The sequence below is a fragment of the Castor canadensis genome, chromosome 8, assembly GCF_047511655.1.
Source record: "Castor canadensis chromosome 8, mCasCan1.hap1v2, whole genome shotgun sequence".
Classification (NCBI taxonomy): Eukaryota; Metazoa; Chordata; class Mammalia; order Rodentia; family Castoridae; genus Castor; species Castor canadensis.
The window spans coordinates 144300848-144315387 of record NC_133393.1 but is presented as its reverse complement, the minus strand read 5'-3'; the positions used below and the strand labels follow the sequence as shown (position 1 = coordinate 144315387).

The 14540-nt window shown below is 44.5% G+C and overlaps 1 protein-coding gene across 8 annotated transcripts in view; it reads left to right on the top strand.

Moving 5' to 3' along the window:
• Large1 (LARGE xylosyl- and glucuronyltransferase 1) overlaps window positions 1–13480 on the top strand; it is a 502729-nt gene extending 489249 nt beyond the window's left edge. For all 8 annotated transcript variants that reach the window (XM_074084325.1, XM_074084329.1, XM_074084326.1 and 5 more), the window contains 3 exons: window positions 4190–4336; window positions 9258–9453; window positions 11990–13480. In XM_074084325.1, coding sequence (XP_073940426.1) covers window positions 4190–4336; window positions 9258–9453; window positions 11990–12187 — 541 coding nt within the window. In that variant the 3' untranslated portion in view covers window positions 12188–13480. The remainder of the gene's footprint in view (window positions 1–4189; window positions 4337–9257; window positions 9454–11989) is intronic.
• The last annotated feature ends 1060 nt before the right edge of the window (window positions 13481–14540 follow it).

Sequence of the window (14540 nt, the reverse complement as noted above, 5' to 3'; positions counted from 1 at the left end):
ATAGGTAGGTAGGTAGGTAGGTAGATAGATAGATTTTTAAATAACTGGATCATACAGTTGTGGGGATTGAAAAGCCTGAAATTCCATAGTGCAGGCCTATAAGCTAGAGACTCAGACAGAATCTCTCTGTGACTGTCCTAAGGCAGAATCCTGAAGAAATCTCAGGTTTTGCTCTTAAGTCTCTTAAGAGCAAAATTGATCAAATTATCAAGGATAATCTCCTTCCCTTAAAATAAGCCACTTGTACATATTAATTGTAACTACCAAGCCTCTTCACAGAAACATCAAGACTAATGTTTGGCCAAGCAACTGGGAACCGAAACCCATCTCAGTTGACACATAAAGTGAACCATCGCAGGCAGCAGCCATCAGGTGCTCAGAGCCTGATAGGTGCAAGGCAGTGCACCAAGCACTTCCCGGCACAGTGCTGCTTTCCCTCGCCAGTATATTCTATGAGTGGGTGAACTCTGTCTTGCCCAAGACAACAGCTGTGGTGGGGTCAGAGCTGGAAGCCAGGTTTTTCTGACCACCACTCCCCCAGAATGCCTTCCAAAAGCTTCCTCTTTAATAATCTAGTCTTGGCAATTTATTTTTTTTTATTTTATCATTTTTACATTTACTTACATGTGCACACATTATTTGGGCCACCTACACCCTCCCACCTCCCTACCCCTGCTTCTTGGAAGAACCTGTTCTGCCCTCTTTTTCTCTGATTTTGTTGAAGAGAAAACATAAGAGATAATAAGAAAGACATAGCACTTTTGCTAGTTTGAGGTGAAGATTGCTATACAGAGATTCTTAGTGTTATTGCCATGCATATGTGTATTACAACCCATATTGGTTCATCTCTACCAGACTTCTTCACTACTTCATAGTCCCCTCCCCATAATGGCCTCTGTCAGTTTAAGATTACTATATTCACTTCTATACAGGGAGCACATCAACCACATTCAAGTTTTAGGTTTCCTTCCCTTTCCCTATTCCTCCCATATGCAATCTCCCCTTAGTGTGTGACCTGTGTCCAGTATAGACTCAGTAATTTAAAAGCCATCTGTGAAGTTACCCAAAGTCACTCAGCTTGTCAGGCTAGCCCTAGAACTCAGGTCTCTTGGCTCTGGGCCCAGCTTTCTCACTCACCATACTGCCCTTCTCTCAGAAACTTCTGCAGTCCCTGCATGATACACCTACCATATATGTGATAACAGCAGATTGTTCACACCTAGGTCAGTAAGCCCCAGCCAAGGTAGGAGGTACCAACATGATGCAGAACAGCCCAGGGCACCATTACCATCTCAATACAGATGTGCTCAGAGTCTGTACCCTGCAACTACTTTATTGCCAAGATAACTTCCTAATGAGACCTTTTCAGGACATCAATATTGAAACCTTCTTGAAATGGCTCTATCTGGTGACAGATCCATCTTTGTGAAGGTTTGTATTTCAGTGAGCCTAATGGGAATTGCAGAAAGCGCTCTGGAATCTGATACTGTCTATGCAGAGGGAAATAGGACTGCCTAGAGCTCCATTTGTAAGGCATGCTGCTCACTGGGTCTGTTTGCTCTGGGTCTTGCAATATATCTGTTAAGGCTGTTTGGTTGTAAGTAACAAAAACCAGTGTAAGAAGTTTAATTAAAATGAAAAGAAATCAAAGGAAAACAAAATAAATGAAAAAGCAGGGTGGTATATCTTACGGAACCACAGTAGGGTTGGAAAACCAATACATAAGAGTACAATTAACCAAGGCAATTTTGGACCTCTCTGCAGCAGTTCAGGGACCTGCAGAGCACTGTCTGACATGAGTGAAAATCAGCTATGTGGTTTCCTTGACTCTGTTTTTGTCCAAATTGCCAAGGGTGAGAAACAGATTTGCTCACTTGGGTCAGTGTCTACCCCTAAACAATCTGTCCTGCCCAAGAGACTCAGGTAGGGCACATAGAGCTCTGGATGCTGATCATAGGAGCCATAGAAGGGGAATTTAATTTTGAGCTGGATACTCCAAGAAGTGGCTACTAGAATAACTGTGATTGTAATAACAATTTGAGGATTATATATAGAAGTCCATGTTTATAGATCTCTGTATCTATTGTGTATATATGGGTATGTAAAATTCAGCCCCCTCCCAGCCTTCCACTCAATTTCTATCACATACCAGCTATAGGGCCAATCTTGGGCACAACTTAGAGATCCTTATCTTTAGGCTCTGAGCATACTAAGACATTTACAAGATGTATACACTACCCAGACCATTTGTCACCCTGTATCATTAAGTACCTGGTACATAGTAGGTGCTTGGTGATCACTGAATGACTAGCAACCACCTACCAATGCTGGCACACCTTCTTCACACTACAGGGTCCCAGGGGCATTGCAGTCTTGGTCCAATAACATTCTTTACACCTACAGTCCCATGCTCAATGCCCAGAATCAACAGATGAAGTACACACTTTTCCCAGGAGGATGGTAAAGAGCCCACCCCTACCTGTATCTAACATAGGTTTGATTTTGAAGGAAATGCTGGCTAACATTAGATGTCTGACCATGGCAAAGGGAATCTTGCATCTTTGAAAAATGACATCATTGTCCAGCTAAAGGGGAGAGGAATGTAGGCCAGGACAGGCTGACTTACACGCCTGGTCCTCACACTGGCCAAGTGTGTCTCATCCCCATTCTATCTGCTGTCACCCTTTATGAACCTCTTCTGAAATACTGATTTGGGGCAACATTTCACTTTGGTGTGTAGTTAAGCGTAGCGATAAAGAATGGACTGTAATAACATTCAGAGGGTTCAAAAATGAACTTCCAACCTACCTCTTAACCACTTCTCCACTGCTCACTGGTTAAACTAACCTTTAACCAAAGGTAGTCCTTATTCTGACCTGGTCCAGAGTCCCCTAGTTTTCATTGATATTAGTTTTCATTGATAGCCTGGGCTTGATATGAAACCTGCAGCTCTTGGCCTGCAACTCTGTGCTATCCCACACTGGTCTGGGCTAACACAGTCACTGACTTACAGTATGGCTGCTCTTTTACAGACCAGCTCTAGTCCTTGCTTACGCACAGGCTCAAAGTTTTATTGACTGGTGACATATTAATACAACAATAAGCAATTATATGACTGTGGGGGGTTACTTCCTCAAGTATTTTCCAAAATCCCTTCCAATCCAAGGCAAGGCTTCTTTCTCTCTTTCAGAGATGTCTTCACCACCCAAAAGTCAGCAGTCTGAGCAGGAAGCCAAAATGAAGTACCAAGGTCATATCTAAAAGAGATCATAGTGGATCAACCCAGGGAGTAATGATAGCCCTGCAATATAATCATTTCCATTTTTCACTGCATGCCTGCCTTGTGCCATGTGTGCTAAGCAGTACTCCACTACTTTGTTCACAACAACATTATTGCCACCATTCTGGGGAGGAGGAACTCAAGGTAGAGAGAAGCTAAATTACTTGGCTAGGATGACAAGACTCATAAAGTGACATTGCCAGTTTTCAAATCCAGTCTGTGTTCCCTAAAAGTTTCATGCTGTGTGGCCCTCCCTGAGCCTTTCTCCCTTTCCAAGAGGTGGGCATGGAGCTGAGAATGAGCAGACAAATCCAGACGGGCAAGAGCTCTTTTTTCTGAGGAGCAGAGCAGAAGGCTGGGTACCAGAGCTGGAGTCAGTGAGAGGCTGGAGAGCTCTGAACCACCAAGCGGCACTCCAGAGCTCTGGCTGGATACTGGCAGCATTGGGGGGGGTGGGGGGTGGCGCTCTGGGTACTTCTGTGTCAGGGTCCAGATCATTCAAGGAGTTGTAGAGTCATAGACTGGTCATTCTGTCATGGGCTTTGTGTCCTCCTGCCCCATGTGTCCGGTGATAATATAGAACGATCGTGTATATGAAGTGCTTTGAGACCGCCCTGTGTACTTGACTGTGACAGAGGCACACTGCAAACATGTGGGAAGTTGCACCAGCCCCTTCTGTCCAGCCCACCTCTTGTTTGCGCTCCAGGAAGATTCAGCTGTCTGAATCAGCAGCTGCAAATGTCAGTTCCTGTGTGGGCTTCTTGCATGAAATTTGGATAGCTGCTTGGCCTCCCTGGGTCTCAGTTTCCCTATGTTAAACTGTGAGGCTGACTACCACCCACCCTCATGGGGAAGGGCCTTGGCCTGATGTCACAGGGACCCTGTCTTTCTGCTTGCCCCCTCTTTCAGGAAGTCTGTCATCCAGCTTGACCTCGCCAACACCAAGAAAGCAATGATTGTCCCTGCATTCGAGACACTGCGTTACCGGCTCTCCTTCCCCAAGTCAAAGGCTGAGCTGCTATCAATGCTTGATATGGGGACTCTGTTCACATTCAGGTAAGTGACCCCTGCTGACCTCTGTGGTGCCAGAAGGCGCTCTCCTGAGAAGCCCAGTATCCAAGCTGTTGGCTCAGAACTTAGTGGAATTCATTCATTGTAAGGCCAAAAAAAGCACTGCTCACTTCAGTAATGTCTTTGGAATCTTCCTTTTGCTCTCTTCTCTTTCCTCTCCTCCCCTATGCCTGTACTTTGCTTTCTGCATAAATGATAGGTACTATATGTCCAGATGGAATGACAGGCATGTTTAAATAGGAAAGCCAATTTTATTTCTTTTCATCCTTTTTTCTACACTCAGTATAGGACCTTGCTACCATCTCCTGGCTCTGAATTCATTCTCTCTCTCTCTCTCTCTCTCTCTCTATCTCTATCTCTCTCTCCCTCCCTCCCTCCCTCCCTCCCTCCCTCCTCTCTTCTCTCTCTCTCTCTCTCTCTCTCTCTCTCTCTCTCTCTCTCTCTCTCTCTCTCTCTCGTACTTGCCCATCCATTTACTTGCTGAGTGGGTTTCATTCTGTGAACAACCCCTCCCTAGTGCTGGGTGTCCTTTTTCTTTTTCATGTGAGTGGTCTTTTCTTTAAGCCCTTCAGACCTGGCATGGGCAGTCATCAATGTGACTCCAGTTGCACACTGCTAGGGAGGAGCCAACTTTCCTGCTGCTTGAATGACAGCTTCAAAGAAAACCCTCATTTTCCAGGCCCTACTCCTGCAGGAACTCCAGGGTGCTGTGCTACCTCATGTCCACAGTGCTCCAGGAGACAATGCTGCACAGGTGCAAATGGGTTCTGTTTCCTGGGGACAGGCTGTGACATTAAGTGTAGTGGTGGGGACTGAGGAGTGGTTGTCCTGATGACGCAGTCTGAATAGAGCCATTGCTTCTGCTAAAGTGAAATACCCATTTCGAACAATCTAAGAATGACCAACACTGTGAGTTCAAACCCATACAGTCTTAGGCAACCTGACTTGTAGATCAAAAACTTCAGATAGAACAACTTAGGTTTTCATATCACTATAAAGTTTCTAAAAGGTTTTCTCAAACTATTTTGTGAGAATAACTGTGAGGTGGGATGTTCATTCAATAGTGCAGAGATTATTTTTCACATTTTCTGGAGAGAGAGGTCCCCACAGAGCCAGGATTCAATCCAGCCTTCATACTCTATCCAGAATTCTGGAAAGTGACCTAGAAAAGATAATTCTCCCCAAACCAGACCTTTCTTCTTTCCACAAAGAAGTAATAACACTATCCTTTCTCAAGTGCTCGATATGTGCCAGACAATGTGATCAGCCTATTTAATCTTCACAATGAATCTGAAACAGATACAATTATCCCCCTTGTATTATAAGACACTGAGGCTCTGACAGGCCATGTAATTTGTCCCATGACACACGGCCAATAAATGGCAGAGCCGGGAATCATCCCAGGTCTGAGGAACCCTCAAGCCTGTGTTCTTAACCAAAATAGCACTGAGCTGCTGATGAGTTCTTAATTTTCATACCAGTCAGTGTTGGGAGAAGCAGAGTAAGAACTGGTTCTGAAATTGAGACTTTGAGAATAAACCTTCACCTGACTCTCCGGTAGCCTGATGTCTGAACACCTGGCAAATATCCAAGGTGGTGTTCTTTCCATCTTCGCCCCCAGGTAATCTGAGAATTCATTTCAAGGCCATGTCTGTGGGCGTGAGAGCTGGGGTCTGGCCTGCTGTGTTGGTGATTGCTGCTCTGGTCAACAGCTTGCAAGCCACCATGCCAAGTGCTAAATTACAGACCTTCCCTCCAAGAAATTGCTTTTGTCACCTGCTCTTCAAGTAATGAACCCTTAAATTTCCCAGAAGTAGAAACCTACTCCCTACTACCTCTGGCATGAGAAAGTGTCTGCACCTCTCTACATCCTGTAGGGGCACGGTTCTCAAAGTGTGGGCCGTGGGCCACGGACAGCACATTGCCAGAAACCTTGTTAGACAGAATAAAGGCCTGCCCAGACTTCCTGAGCCAGAAACCCTGGAGCTGGAAGTAGCCTTCCACGTGACTCTGGTGTACATCGAGTCTGAGAACCACTGCTCAAACCACCCCCTCAACCCCCCACCCCACCCCGATCTCAGTAGCATCCTGTGAGGTGTGCCCAGAATGCCTGTCTCATCATCTCGGCACTACATCTGAGGCTACCTGGGACTTCCGGGCTCAGAGAGCAGCCCCTCAAGTCTAGTGTCTGCTGGACTAACAGCAAGTTCCTTGGCAGTTTTCAGGCTGTCGCTTGTTTTAATGGCAGGTTGATTGTAACTTCACTGTGTCCTGTTCTGCCCAGCCATTTAGCATGCTGTCTGTGTTCCACGTTTAGTGGATAGAAGCTGCCCCCTAGCTGCCCCTAGCCAGATGAGCAGAAAAGCTGTCTTTGCCAACCCTTCTCTTTTTTCCTCTTTTCCACATGATAATAGGCCAAGAGTTCAGATCCTAAAGATAGGGAAAACTAAAGTGGTCATTAAATATTAATATCACAAAGAACAAGAGCACTGAACTGATATCATATCTAGATGGTAAACAGGGGAAATAATTACAATGTCCTCATTCTTCAATGAATTACTTCATATCAGACACTTTGCTGAATGCTCAATGTGAATCAATTCATTTAGTCAGCATCAGTTCATGAAGTAGATAGGTATTATTACTTCCCATTTCACCAAGAGAAGGAAACAAAGGCACAAGGTAGTTAACTTGCCTACACATGCTAAACAGAATTCAAACCAGATAGATTACCTCCACAGCTGTTGTATTTAACCATTTTATTTAACTGCCAAGTAGGGAACTACCATTTATTGAATGCCTTCTGTGTGCCAGCTCTGTGCCAAGCTCTTCGTATTGTCTCATTTAAGCTCCTAGGCAATTCGTTTCCATAGGTATTATTTTCCCAGCTGATACCAAAGGAAACTAAAGTCCCATTAAAGTGCTTTGTTGTTCGGGGTCCTTAGATTGTAAGTGGCAGAGGTAGGATTTGAACCCTGACCTATGGCTCCACTATGCTGTGCTTGGAAACTAATATGGGTTCCCAGCCATCATTTATGTTGCATTCACTCCATCAAAGGCACTAGGTATCAAGAGTGATTGTTCAGCAAGCTCACAAATAGAAAATCAACTGCCTCTTGGCCTAATTTTTTTTTATTAGAACTGTGATTGACATCTCTCACAGTATCCTTTTTCACTCTCCATTAAAATGGCATTGCTCAACCTTTCCATTTTTTTTTTCCATTAAAGTGATTGGTTTGGGTGGGCATTACCTCTTTGATAGAGCTGTTCAAATCCCTGCCTCCCCCAGCCTGCCCATCTCACCCAGCAACACAATTACAGAAAACCCACCTATGCCAAAGTGCCCATTAAGCATACTGGACAGTTCCCTGAGGGTCCAGTGGAAGTCCAGCCTCTGTGATGAAAGAGAAAATTAGAGAAAAGCCATAATTCTGCCATGGGAGTGCCACTAGCCATAAGGACCCTCTCACTCACAGCCTCACTTGCTCTACAGAGTCATCCCTAAGGAGAGAATGATACCCAGTACTCTGAGTTCCTTTCTCCTGCAGCTAAGCAAGGGCTCACCCTGCCTGTCTTCCTTTCATTTCTTAAAGCTATTCTTTCTAGCTCTGGGTAACATCTTCTTTTGGCCCTGTCTATTAGGGCTTAACTATGGTCACAGATTCTGCCATCTCTGTAACTTCCACAGGCATATTCCTGTCCCACTCACTGGTCTTTCTTTGGTTACCTCACAAGTTTTTAAATAACTCATTCATTCAGTCATTTATTCAGTGTGGAGTACAGTCATCAAGTACTTGTTCCATGGGCCAGAGTGCAAGGGACAATGGCATACAAGAGAGGTGGACCCAACCAGTAGGAAAGGGTGCTAGCCCTTGAGCCAGGCTATCTGAACTTGAATCCCAGCTCCACCACTATTTCTAACCTGACATTGGGTAAATTATAAGAATTTAGAACATTATATATATATTATATATATACATTTAAAATAGTCCCAACACATAGTAAGTGGTTAACAAATACTAACTTCTTGTTCTTGTTACATGGTTGTATTCATTTTCTTTTTGCTGTATATAACAAATTGTCACAAACATAACAACTTGAAACAATGCAAATTTACGATCCCACTGTCTCTGGGGATCAGCAGTCTAGGCATGGATTGGCTAGGTTCTCTGACCAGGGTCTCACTGGATGGAAATCAAGGTGCCCAGAAAAGTTGCCATTCTTCTCCAGTGCACATGACCCTCTTCCTACTCTCTGGCTGCTGGCAGAATTCCTTTCCTTATGATCATACACTGAAGTTCCTGTTATCTTGCTAGCTTTTGGCCAGGCACCCCCTCAGCAAAGAGCTAGAGTCTAGCTCTTCACTCTGTGACCCCAGAAGTGTCTTGCAGCACAAATCTTTGCTTCCTTCCAGATCCAGATCTGAAGGCTCACATGAACAAGTCTGATCTGCCTCAGAAATCTGTTTTCATTAATCCAAGGTCACCTGAATGGTACCTTAATAATATTCATCAAAAAATCCCTTTTGCCACATAATATAAGGTAATTCCAGGAGTGGTATCCTACTTCTAGGTTCTGCCCCAAGGATGAGGGACATGGAGGTCACCAGTGGTCTCTGGTGGGAATAATCATAATACATAGAAATGACACAGAGTACCAGGAGGTCACTGGCCTTTTCACAGGATGGTAACCTCTACTCTTTCTAGTGAAGTTCATAGACAGTGGACTGCAAAGATCGTATTTCCAAACAAGTCACATTTAAATGAACCAAGATTAGCATTTAAACATAGCTTTTGCAACCCACACAAGGACTGTATCAGCACATATCTCTTCTTCCTCCCAATCAGTAGGGTTGGAAAGCTCACTTCCTGTCCTCCACTCAATGGATTTTCTCCATGTATGCCAGGTACCATGTCTGGACAAAAGGCCATGCACCCACAAACTTCGCCAAGTGGCGGACTGCCACCACGCCTTACCGGGTTGAGTGGGAAGCTGATTTCGAGCCATATGTTGTAGTAAGACGAGACTGCCCTGAGTACGACCGGAGGTTTGTGGGCTTTGGCTGGAACAAGGTCGCTCATATCATGGAACTGGATGCACAGGTGAGCAGAATGGAACATCCACCTGGTGCTGTGGGGATCGGGAGAGTGGCTTAGATCTTAGAGCTGAAAGGGGGCCTTGGAGACAAGAAAAAAAAGACCTAAGAAGGAACAAGATATATTCAAGGGCCTAGAGTGAAAATATGGCAGGTCCTAATGTTTGAGGCTATTGGTAGGGACTATTTCTTCTTCTCTTGCATGAGTGTTGGGGTCCTGACCAGGATCAGGCAAATGTGAGTTTCCTGTGACAAACTATTTACCCCCTTGTCCTCACCCAACCCAAGTGAAGACAAGCAAATGATAAGTATTCATCACTTGGCCTTTGAGTCATATAATACTCACAAAGCATCGTTAGAATACCATGTGAATGACACAAAGCAAACCACTAAGAGGCAAGTAACTACACCCTTTAATTAAGAGAGCAGTGATTTTTAGGCTATATTCAGTCTTTAAACCCCTCATTCTACAGTACTTATACTAATAAGTATACATAATGCTTACCCATACTACTTACTACTCCAGAAGAAGTCTCATAATTTTAAAAAGTGAGAATCAAGTTTCTGCAAACTCTGTGAAGGCAAGGATAGTAAGTGTTTTGGAATTTGTGGGGCCTAAGAGTCCCAACTCTGCCACTGTAGTGCCATCATAAACATTTCCTAAACAAATGGGCACAGCTGTGTTCCAGTGCAACCTTATTTATACAAACACGCAGTGGGCCAGATGTGCCATTGTTTTGTCAACACCTATGTTAAATAAACAGAAGCCAAGCTGTTCTGGTTAAGTTAGGAGCAGGATACCTGGGTCCTGCAGCCTCACTTTGCATGTACTCTTCTCCAAGGCTTCTCTCCTGAAGCACAGTGTAAATGTTTCTCAATGAGAACTCCTCAAATTCAGGAAAATCTAAGGTTGGATGTCCAGTGGTGACCAACCGTGAGAATCACCAGGAGAACTTTCCCATGGATCCACTGGCTTGAGAACCATCCCAGATGATTGAGACACACTGGGGTCAGTAGAAGGTTGTAGAACAGTGGCCACATTGAGCAAAAGAAATCATGGCCTACTATCCATGTTACTAGTCATACTCAGAGGGACCCCAAGTATTGCTTGGTCATAGACATTGCTGCTCACAGGCAGTCAGTATCAGCTGAGAAGAACTGTGATATTCATGCATCCATCAGTGTTTTGAGGTGAACTAGTTAAAAGAAAGTTCATTTTCCCAGCACTGAGTCCTGGGCCTTGTTTTAGACAATTTTAGAATGCCCTTAAAAATGTGTTACATATTGTCCTTTGACTTCAGGGAGTAATGAGGGCACACCTGACAGGTAACAGAGCCTCACCTTAAGGGACTGGTGGGATTAGTAGTGTGTTTTGTACCACACGGAAAGCCCCAGAGAGCTCTCTCCATGGTTTTCCTGCTCACTCCTAACCATCAGCTGCCATTTCTTGCTGCTGTCAGTATTCTGCCCAGCACAGCTCCCTTTCCTGTCCTCCATTTGCCTTTCTCAGTGTTTTTTTTTTTTTCCTCATCTGCTCTGGACTGGGAAACCAGATGACCAAAGCTTCTCAGATATCACGACCAAAACCAGAAAAAATATACATACTGAAACGGTGCACTGGGTTCTTTCTTAGTTACATGTCCTAAATTTCTATCACTTATTTTGGCTATTCAAAGGCCTTTTACTTTGGGAGAGAGGTTTTGCTTATCTCCTGCCAGATAGAGGCTACTCTTATGATGGCATGACTTGTAAGAAGGAGAAGTGGGAGAGTTTTGTTACTGATAGGCTTCAGTCCAGCTGAATACTTGTTTTCATTTTCTTCTTGGCTTTCATTCTTGTCTTGGCCTCTCTCGAACTTATCAGTGGCGGTTGTCAAAGCTCATCAAACCCTGTGAGGACTTTACATAAACGGATGTCAGTTAATTGAGCAAGAGAGTCCTTGGCTTCTCCATTCTAGAGTGACCACATGGATGGGAACTCACATTTACCAAGAGCCTTTCCGGGCCTATGAGTTCAGCTTAGCTCTCTCCATACAACTCTGGTTTCACCCTTGTGGTCATCCTTCAAAATAGAAATTATCACTTTCTCTTCATACATGAGAAAAACTAAGTCTCAGATAAGTCACATATTTTGTACAGGTCATGAAGACAGCTCTGAACCCTCCCATTCCAATCCAAAGTTATTGTGCTTCCCATGAGCTGCCCTGCTTCTTGGTATCATTCTCCAGTTCCTTCATTCAAAGTGTCAAGTGAGGCTTGGCAAGGTGGCACTTGCCTATAACCCCAGCTACTTAGAGAGACAGAAGGATTTTAGTTTGAAGCTAACCCAGGAAAAAAGTTAGTGAGACCTCACCTCAAAAAACGAACTATAAAGCAAAAAGACTGGGGGCATGGTTCAAGTGGCAGAGTGCTTGCCTAGCAAGCGCAAGGCCCAGGGTTCAAACCTCAGTACTGTCCCCCAAAAGGTAAGTGTCACATGGGCCTTCACCCTGCATGACCCAGGGCCCCTGCAGGGTCTCACACTGCTTTGTCTCCTCCTTCCAGGAGTACGAGTTCACTGTGCTGCCAAACGCTTACATGGTCCACATGCCTCATGCCCCCAGCTTCGACATCACTAAGTTCCGCTCCAACAAGCAATACCGCATCTGTCTCAAAACCCTGAAGGAAGAGTTTCAACAGGACATGTCTCGCCGCTACGGCTTTGCTGCCCTGAAATATCTCACGGCTGAGAACAACAGCTAGCACCAAGAAGGTCACCACTAAGGAGAGACATGCCACAGGGGAAGAGCCACTTACTATTCGGGGCCTAGACTTCAAAGGCAAAATCGAGCAATGCTTACTGGTTTGTTTTTCTTTGTCTCTTTGGCCCCACAAAGCTGCTCTCACTTCCAAGATCTTGGACAAGGATCCCACCAGCCTCTGTGTGCCAGAGTGGAGGAAAACAGCCCATGACACAAGACACTTCAAGAATGGGACAGAGAAGGTTGAGAACAAGTGAAGGATTATCAACCCACCATAAACCAAGGCAGGGCTTCCCAATGTTCCTGTTGCTTTCAGTTAATTACGGGCCCCATCCTAGCTGGGGAAGAAGGCAAGCTAGAGTGCTGGGGGTTACTCATCCCAGGAAATACGAGCAAGTTATGTTCCTTCAAAGGAAACCTTCTTTTCCCTGCAATGTAGCTGGGTACCCAAGGGGAGAGAAAACCAAGGACCTGAGCCAATCATTTAGAAGAACCTTATGTAGACACCCTATCTGCAGGAATGGGATTGTTTCTTTGTCCTCCGAGTCCTCTTGTATTTTTTTTGTTTGTTTTAGTTTGGGGGATTTTGTTTATTTTTGGTCTGGGAATCCAAAATAGGCAATCTGATTCTTTAAGGCTCCAAAGGGAAATCAGCTGCCTCACCCAACATCCTAATATGATCCGGCAAGAAGGTCAAGATTCTCCAATGAGTATTCAGCCATGTGCAGCTTCTTTCAAGATTAGCAGTTCTCAGTGAGGCTGATGACTGAATTCCCTACTCTCCAGAACCCAGGGCTACGGCAGGGACTGTGGAAATAGGAGGCCCAGGGTAACACACCAGTCACAGTTTCTATGGGCAAAGACCAATCGTGAGGGAAGGGCTTGGAAGAAACCATTAATGTGCACATGGAAGGTACAAACCTCTCAGGCCTTTGGAAGAACTTGAATAGTTCACAAGAACCCAGTCTGAAGACTCATCACAGGACTATGAGGAGGCTACAGGCACAATGGGATCGGATTCCTCTGTGTTCCTCCTGCTTCACTGTGGATGGGGGGAGGTGGTGACCTAAGTCTCCCTTCTGGACCTGTCCGAGGGTAGACAAGCACCTCACCGTTACACAGTTGGACTTTTTGCCCATTTTCTTTACTCTTCACTATTAAGGTTGTGTTTACATTGATGAGAACAAGAGTTATTGCCCTGCCTTCTGTTGGGCTGTCTGTATTGAGTTGCCATGTGGCCAGTGAAAGCTGCATTCAATAAACGAAAGTACAGACTGTTTCTTCCCCACATTAAGAGGCTACCAAGACTTACTTCAGTGTAGAGGGCAAAATCACAACCCACGAGCAGCGGCTTCACGCTTTCTGTTCTCAGTTTTATCTTTCTCATCATTTGAACTTTCAACTTTTTTTTTCTCCTTGCCCAAGGTTAGAGCTTGCTTTATCTTCTAACCCTCAGGCCATTTTCAAATTTTCCATTTAGCTTCTGTCTCATGACTGAAGCCAGGTCTTTGACTACAGTGGATGTGTACATTGTGGGAATCATTAGTAAAGCAAACACCCCATTCCTTTCACCCTCTAGTCATGGAGCCCCACGGAATTCTGATTGGTTGGGACCACTACCTGTGACATGCTCAAGTGGGTATTTCCCTGAGATGTATACAAAATTAGGAAAATTGCAATCAGGACTAGTCTTCATAGCTATAGATAAGCTTATGTGTATATGGAAACATACATATTTAAGAGAGAGCATATGCATACATAGCATATATGCAGGACTTATTATAAAACTGTTGTGTGAATACTGTAAAAAGTAAACCATTGCAAAAAAAGAGTTAAAGCAATGTTAAGATCAGTTCTTCAGTGATATGCGAGAGCCAGCTCTGACAGGCTCACAAGAAGTTACTGTGTGCATGTCTTTTCAAATCCCATGTTCAGTTGCCCCCCCACCTTAAGAGCCAGTTGTTAAATATTTACCAGCAGCACACCACTGCCTTTCCCTCTTCCATGCATGCACACACACACATAACCACACACACACACACACACATAACCACACACAACCACACACATAACCACACACACACACACATAACCACACACACACACACAAATTCTCCCTTTCCCAGAGAAGCCAATGCTAGTAAATGGATTTTGAATTAATCATTACCAGCTACTTCAGCTCAAGTTGGAAATCCGTTGCACTGTCTCCTTGGTGTTAAAAATCAAATTTTAATTCCCTAAAGCTTGCTTTTAAATTTGTCCTGCCACCTAAATCATGCCCAGCCACCTGTTTTTCATTGTGTTTATGGGCACAGCTAGTGACCATATGATTTGTCATCTAAACTGAGTCACTT